Source organism: Opisthorchis viverrini (assembly GCF_000715545.1).
Source record: "Opisthorchis viverrini unplaced genomic scaffold opera_v5_361, whole genome shotgun sequence".
Classification (NCBI taxonomy): Eukaryota; Metazoa; Platyhelminthes; class Trematoda; order Opisthorchiida; family Opisthorchiidae; genus Opisthorchis; species Opisthorchis viverrini.
The window spans coordinates 340,763-348,939 of NW_008752024.1; the positions used below are offsets into that span (position 1 = coordinate 340,763).

Here is an 8,177-nt window from a genome sequence, read left to right on the forward strand (position 1 = left end):
CTGACACTGCTTCCAATGAAACAGGAACGTGTGTTCACGCGAGGTTCACGCTAACGTATATCACCAGAGATCATCATTCATAAGAAATGTGCCAACTATGATGCTAAAGAGTGGGGAAGATTGTCAGTGAGGCACACTAAAGATGGAGCGGATACTGGGCCCGGGATTTGAAGAAAGTTACTTATGTGAGGTGTTGGCGATTATCCGCATATCTGAATTGTCGACCAAGCGAAGCGTCTTGACGTGAGCTGCTTCATTGCTGGCGGAGAACACGCGAAATTTTCAGCTACCTAGCAGATGGATAAAAATGTTAGAACACTACGTTTCGGTGCTCATCAAGTAGACACATTTCGAATGGGGCAGATTTTGACAAATACTCCAGCTTGCATACAAATTTCGTTTCGACAGGAGACACACGTAAACCACCAGTGCCCCTTCGCTTCAACTAAAAGATCATCTAGGACACAAGGCTGATGGGATCTCAGGAAGTGCGCCTAACTGGTGAACCCCAAGAGAAGCGAAACTGGCTGTCCAGCTATTCCATCAGTCCCTTCAGTATTCCTATTTGTGTTACTGATCCTGCTGTGACGTTAATGAAGTATTTGAAATGGTGACGAACGTCCGTGATAAGATAGGATTCTGTTTACAACAGCTGCCGACCGTGAATGTAGAAAATGTGGAGAAACCGATCGAGACGTTTTTAGGAATTTAAAAAAAGTCAGGCAACATGGTTTGTTGATAAACCACCAAAGTTATATGAGTTAATCATCGTACAGGGAAGTATCTGGGTTCAATTCCAATTCTGATTAATTCTTAATATCGACAGTATTGCAGAAGAAAGTGTAAAGGGCTGAATAGCGGTAGCCCAGAGGGGCGAACCCCAGGACGTCCCAAGGCGCAACAGATGAACATCTGTCGCACTTCGAGCAAACTACTTGCAGGTAGAATCAAACGAGGTTTTAAAAAGGGCTGGTCTCGTTGATTAAAAAGCGGCATCTATACCACCGTATAGAGAATCACCAGAAGTTACTAAAACATTGAATCCACGATACACACTCAAAGTAAATCGGAGATATTCATATAAACTGACCCGCGTGTATTAGTCATGGGTATCTTCTTGTGCTCGTCTTTCTAGAGTTTTGCCGCGCAAATTCTTCCAGCCTTCTGTAGGTTCACCGTCCATTTGTTCGGTGAATTTTCCTCGAAATGGTGCGTTTTGTCAAATAAAACTAACGACTTCAGGCAGGTATGCTGACCAGATCTTGTTTCACAATATTCCTTAGGAGCTTTGAACACATGGACCGATTGCGGAATGATCGATCAATATCAGGAAAAGAACGAAGGTGCTAGTGGTGTGAGTACCACATCTGCCCCGAAACTTCATTTGCTAGACGTTTAACTAAGAGTAATTTTGAGACTGAGGCTTGCCTTACTTGACACCGTGGGTGAATGCATTGTCTAGTAACGAANCACCAGGTCAACTTGCCTGCTGAATTGTGAAGCAGCGCGTCCGGAATTGATTGAACACTGCCTGGAAGCAAAAGTTCTCATCCCTCTTGGACAAAGCCTTTACCACTGGCTTATGGTGAGTTGTCACATCCATGAGGATGTCGCGAATGGTTTCCTTGATGATGTGGCCAAGCTGACAGAAGCGAGAGTAATAGATGTGGAAAATTATAGGCACGCCAAAAATATTTCTCGCACGTCAAGTCACGGCCGGTATGAGACAGTGCCCAATTCTAGACAGGAGCAGGCGAATGCCAGGGTTGGGCTGGAACCGTGAACCCTCCGACCAGTATGTTCGTGCACTAACCACTGAGCTATCTCGAGCTGTCTGGAGAAAATGTCCTCACTGGATAAGATAAATGAAAATACAAACCTGAAGTGCACGGTGCAACTTTCGCAAAGCGGTTTCATATTCTTCCGTCAAGCGTCGAGACTTTGAAAACAAATGCGCCTGGCAAGAGGGCTTTCTATCTACAGCATTCGGCTGGAACCAAGAGAACAATTGAGCAACACTCAATGTTACCAGGAGCTATGTCAATGATGGTTGGAAGGATTGTTCATAGACTACTCGCTATTAAGAAGAAGCTACACAAAATCACTCGTTTGCCAGAGTAACGGAAATTACTGACGAAATTCGTTCTGTTCGTCAGTTTGGAGTACGTGGAACATCACTAAACGTTTCATGGATTTTGCTGCATATACGATACGGGGCGTTAATTCTCAGGTGTAATTTTATGCCGTGAACACATCCAATCAAACTCGTTGATGAAATAACGATCCCTTGCAGAATTAGCCAGCAACCTGAGTTCAACAGGGGGCAATTTTTGTACTCTGTTCATGATCAGTGGTAAATACCTCGGTTGCTTCGGAGAATGTAACACGAAATCCACGAATAATTTCAACCGGTTAAACGCTTGTCTGTTGGACTGATAGGTTTTTACCATCAGCCCGATTATCACTGACCATGCTACAGGCAATCATCAGACGCTAAATGTGTTTGATCTACGATTCGCTCGCTCATCTGTGTTTATGCAGACTGACCGCTATTCATCTAAATGCTTGGCTAACTATCTTTTTGTCTGTATGTCTATGCCTGCTGTCAGTCAGTTCGTCAGTAAGTGTGCCTGATTGTCTGTTTACCTATCAATTTATCCATCTATCTACCTATTTATCTATCTATCTATCTATCTATCTATCCGTCTGTCTGTCCGTCTGTCCATCTATCTCTCTATCTGTCTAACTATCTATTTAACCATCCAAGAAATGACTGTTTTAGTAGACATTTCAAAATATCGAATATTGCGCTCAACACATACTGCTATTGCCCCGTCATTCCGGTGCATCTGTAGATCGTAATGACCTTGGAATTTTCCAACTGGGAGACTGCCCATCGTCTGAAATACACAATAAACAGACACCTGTCAGTTCACTATCAACCAAGTTAGCGTCTCGTTCCTTAAAATGATGAAGCGGTACACCATGGGACCGTATTTTCACACTTTAGTGCTCACATGTTAGTGTTGAAAGATCCCTTTGATCAATGAACATCAGTTCCGAAACCTTCCCGCAAACAGTTGTGTCATCCTTCATTCATGTCCGCCTAATCCCTAGTACTATCACCTAAGTTTGCTCGTTCAGGCCTATTGCACTCAATTACTAAACGGCAACCATCCGGCCGGTCACTAGTAACTGATCAGCAGTGTGATTGGCTTCCACTTAGACAACACACAGCGTCGCTCATTGTTTAATCTCGGAAAATCATATCACCTGGCCACCTATTGACTGGCTCTTCGAGTGTAAAACTGTTCTTCATCTGAGCTACTTGTAAATAATTCACATACTTTCGACTTCCTTTTGTAAGCCAGCTCACAAGTGTATGAAAGGTAAGGTACCCAAAGCCATTGCTTGGTTTTCCGAGAGGTGACAATAGCTAGGCTTGGATATCTAGATGTCTGGACTAGCAACCTCGCTGAACTTCGTCTATGAAACCTGAAGTTCTTAATCAAGTATTTTCGCCCGTGACCGTCACCTTCCACGGGCAACGAAATACAACTGGCTTGACGATAAATACACTCACTTTCACAACAGTTTGACTTTTAACAAGTGACCCAACTGAGTCACTCCGTGGAGCTTTATGACTCACCTTTTCACCGTATTTCATCACATGACTTAACACTGTCTTCCTTTTCACCTCCTCGTATTGTTCCTTCAGTGTACGCTTTTTTATGTCATTCTGCGAGCGAATAAGAGATAATGACAAAGGGAAGCTATGTGAAGCAGACGTATCAAATTACGCAACTTTAGGGGATCCACTTTGGGTAAAATCGTGAAACCAAAATAGAGTTAAGACGACCGAGGTATGAAACAACACATACTACTGGTAAACTAGTGAGCGCTCTGCTGATCCTAGAAGCCATATATGCCCATTCAAAATATCTTAAGGTTTTGATGCTCACCATCATCCCCATCATCATTATCATCATCATCGTCATCATCATCATCGTCATCATCATCGTCATCATGATAATCATCCCAATCATCATCACCATCCCAATAATTATCATCATCATCCGAATCATCACCAACATCACCGTTCGAATCATCATCATCGTCATCATCATCAACATCAGGAGCAGCACCTTAGGTAAACACTGATGATTTACTACCGTACTAGCATTATAGAATATATGCAGGTTAAAAATTTAGGATAATGAAGAAAGAAAAGTCAATGTAACAGGAAGGAAACGATAGGGCTAGCCTACAGCATACAATCGAGATTCCCCACACATTCGATACCCAGTCAGACAATATGGATAGAAACTGACACCATGAACGCCACTGACATATTGGTTCATTTAGATAGATGTATTGAGACGAAGGCGTTCAGGAGAGCCACCAGCATCAACATCATCGTTGTCATCCTTAGCATCATCATCGTCAGCATCAACGTCATCATTGTCAACATCCGTAGTCAACATTGCCGCTTTCCTGCATGGTTTCAAAACCCATTTGAAGCCTTTTTCAAAAGGAGGGAATCAAAACGAGTGGGGAAAGGACTTGGTGGTGGCCTACCACAATCATTCCGACGCGTTTGCAACTCCAGACGATTACTCAGGCGATCTATCTCAAAAAGGGTAACGAGATCTAAAATAACATCGATTAAAATACATGATTTGCAGCTCCTTAAACCAATCACGGTCGAAATCATGCGGTTTCCATCGTAGAGGGCGAATTACACCGATAGCACCCAGATATTGTCAGTCTCTTTCATAGCCCTCTGCAAGATCAGAGGCGAATCTGATTGAGAGGATAGTGAAAAATTCGGACATGCAACCAATTGTCTGATTATTTTAGGGCCACCGGACTGCTGTGGTGGCTTAAATGCCGTAAATACTCTTCATGCTGGAAAACAAAAACTGAAGGGTATTGAGAATCAATGGATTACCCACTGGCTGCTGAATATTACCGGTCTACCCATGCACAACTGACAGGATTATCTGTAACATTTCTGTTAACACTTACGTATTGCGAATCTAGAAGCCAGATAAATGAGTACTCGTCTGCTAGACAAACATTGATTTCCTTGTCAAAACAAAAAATAGCGCAGGAATCTTCATCTTCCTTGGCTGAAGTTGTCGCGTAGACTGCAAGTTTAGGGGTTCAAACAAGAGAACCGATAGTGTGGGTCAATAATAAAGGTGTGTGATATATCGAGGTAAATTATCGACGAACGGATGGAGTGACTCACAGAAATAATGAAGCTGCAAGACGTCTAGCACTAACACACTATTCAGAATGACATTTCATTGACAGGACAGAATGGTTTTCGTACTTCGTCCGGCGAATTCGGCAGGCGCAGTCCTTGACATTCCCTAAAATTTAATCAAGACTTGAACCCAGACTAGGTGGAACTTGCCAAACACTCTCATGAACGAGACATTTATCTTGGTTTGCCTGTGCCAGCCCATCAAAATGAAATAAGTGCGTGAATGCATAATCCGTCCTATTACAGTAAAAAAAACCCTGGAAAAAGACCACTGAAATGAACGATCATAGGTAGACACGCAACAAGCATTAAACCTGTTTTTCGTGGGTTGAATTTAACTTTTCACAAAAGATCCACGATCCATTTAAAATTTACCATGAAGTTATCCACTTGGCATTGGTGGTTGATGCAAAGGGACACCAAAATATCACGGGGTTGTACCGGTTGCACACTGACTTCCTCCACCCATATGAAACTGGTTAAGCAGCGGAAGCGACATTAATCGATGAAGGCTGGATTTTGTGCTATCATCGCCTAAAAGCTTCTTGCGGTTAGAGTCATGGGCTCTTTCCATAGAAAGATCGCGAAGTGAGCAAGCATAAACCAAGCTTCGAAGTTCGTTCTATGTAAATGGTCAACGCCGGTTTAAACCATATATATGATTGACATTTTGAATTCTATTTCACAAGATCCATGCGAGAGTCGGAAAATTTACGCTACTTACTTCCGATATTTGAAGGAAGAACGTCTTTAAACATAGAGCCTGATTTGCAAGCCTCCACGTACAGAACCAATTTGTTGAACGTTTTTTTTGAATGCATGTAGGCGAGGGTATCATTCAACTCCATGGCATACAGCTGTCCCAAGACAAGAAGGAAAATTCTCGTAAGATCAAGGTGAGTCAATCAATGAAACAGCCACCAGTGATTTGGGTTCCTTGGTTGAAAAAAACCACATGATATCCTGACTTAGTGCGAATAAATCAGGCTGTTGGTTGGTCGCTTGTGGCCGAACGGCTACACGTTGCATCTCTCAAGCGCGCCACTGTTGATTATAAATAAGATTGGAACAGTTGTACATTGCTTCTCGGCTTTCCATTACAGACTGGTTTCTCATACAGAAATACAAAAACTTCATACTACTAAAGATTCGTGCCGTCCATCTAGAAGCGAAAAGCAGTATGTTGTCTTGTCAGGAAGAATTCGGCTGACGCGTTCTTTGCATCATCCACGCCTCACTAGTGACCGTATACGACCAGGTTCTTTGTTTATGTTATCTACGTTGGCTCAGCAGTCTGAATGGATCGACCGCAAAATCATGTGAGTCGAAGGAACTTGAAATTCTTAAAACAAAATCTATGTGACGGTGTCATTTAAAGCACCTTGACGTTACCTAACAACTTGAATTCATCGAGATGTCACTCGTGAGATTTATGTACGTACATCGTAGCATGTGTTCCATTTTTCGATTGATGTGTGGAATAGCTTGACTATAAACTCTCCTTTATGAAGGATTACCGAAGTCAGTGCGCCAACATACGTTTACGTAAGCCTTTTAAATCCGTTCACTATTTAGCCTCCGATTAAAAAACTGCGTGTTAAAACCGTGGTTACCAAATTAACTGAACTTACATATTCTCCTAGGAAGGCAATATGGGAACTCCCACCATGGCCGGAGAAGAAGATGAACACGTTGTCATCAGGACCGCTGTTAGTGGGCAGAGTTTAAGGTGGTGTTGAGGAGGAGCTTATTGGGTAGCGCTGTCGTGCATAGGATAGCCCAACAAAAAACCCGTGGCAATGGGAGCATAGCGAATACGTAGTTCGGAATATTGTATTGTACACGCTGCTGGATATAATCATTAGCTAAATTAAATTACACTTGTCTACTTTTTGGATGGCCACGTGAATTCGGGAATAAAAAATCGATTCTTTGGACGTCTGTTGGTGAATTCTTCTATCACAGTATGTAGAAGGTCGTATGGTTTGGGACGCATGAAGGGGGTTGGAGGCAGTTTCCCAATTTAGCTAGTTTTATTATCTCGCCTTTGAAACGGCACACACATCTTTTGAAAAGACGCTCTTGTTAGCAAGATTACATCTGTTTAATGAAATATCTACGCAATGTATACAGTACTGAGGAAAAATATTATAACCAATGTGAGGCCATCGTAGATTTTGAACACGGATATCCCAGTAGACATATGTTTTTATCTAAAACTGATCTGGAAATGTTCCGTTTGCTAGTTGTTCATCAACATGGTGTTCATCTGTTGTTTGTCCTTGATGATGTTTCAAGACAAACCAAAGTGACATCAACTGTGAATATTTGCGTCGGAAGTTCCTCCATACCTGTCTGAAATTAAGTGGCCCTGGGAGGCTGAAAGAAGCATACACCTCTCGGGGTCCAAATGGTCGATTTCGAACTGTGCTGCGTTGTGGTCTGCATCCTCTGAATTAGGTCGCTGTTTAAAATAGTTTCCGTCTGAAGACCTTTTGTTCATATTCTGGTTGATCGCTTACCGATTTCTGTTGTGTCACACTATGGGTCTCCACATTCTATTGGCTCTCAACTGAACTTCTGGGTTCGGTAATACATTTTGATTTGTTGTTTCTGAATTGCTTTTGAGTTGTAGCCCGAGTTTTCGTAGTTTCCATTCATGATTCCCCTTCCAGTAAATAAAACTGGTTTATTGTGAAGATGAGTTTATCACCTTTGATCACCTATTCTATAGACCATCTCTCTTTCCTTCTGTATCCCAACTAACTACGGGTGGCATCGGAAAACCTGAAGTTCATCAACCTAGTATTGGAAATGCTTTCAACCATTTTTCTCTTAATTTGCTTGTTGGATCTGTTAACGAATGTTCCTAAAGCAGAAGATACAACGAGAAGTGCAAAAACTG

General features: G+C 42.3%; 1 protein-coding gene across 1 annotated transcript in view; it reads right to left on the reverse strand.

Annotated features, from left to right (window-relative positions):
- Positions 1 to 1,477: 1,477 nt before the first annotated feature.
- T265_10428 (hypothetical protein) overlaps positions 1,478 to 8,177 on the reverse strand; it is a gene marked incomplete at both ends in the record, with an annotated part of 9,412 nt that continues 2,712 nt past the window's right edge. Inside the window, 7 exons of the mRNA XM_009176797.1 lie at positions 1,478 to 1,642; positions 1,880 to 1,939; positions 2,823 to 2,900; positions 3,650 to 3,739; positions 5,029 to 5,150; positions 5,997 to 6,129; positions 6,904 to 6,979. Of these exons, the coding sequence (XP_009175061.1) occupies positions 1,478 to 1,642; positions 1,880 to 1,939; positions 2,823 to 2,900; positions 3,650 to 3,739; positions 5,029 to 5,150; positions 5,997 to 6,129; positions 6,904 to 6,979 (724 nt within the window). The remainder of the gene's footprint in view (positions 1,643 to 1,879; positions 1,940 to 2,822; positions 2,901 to 3,649; positions 3,740 to 5,028; positions 5,151 to 5,996; positions 6,130 to 6,903; positions 6,980 to 8,177) is intronic.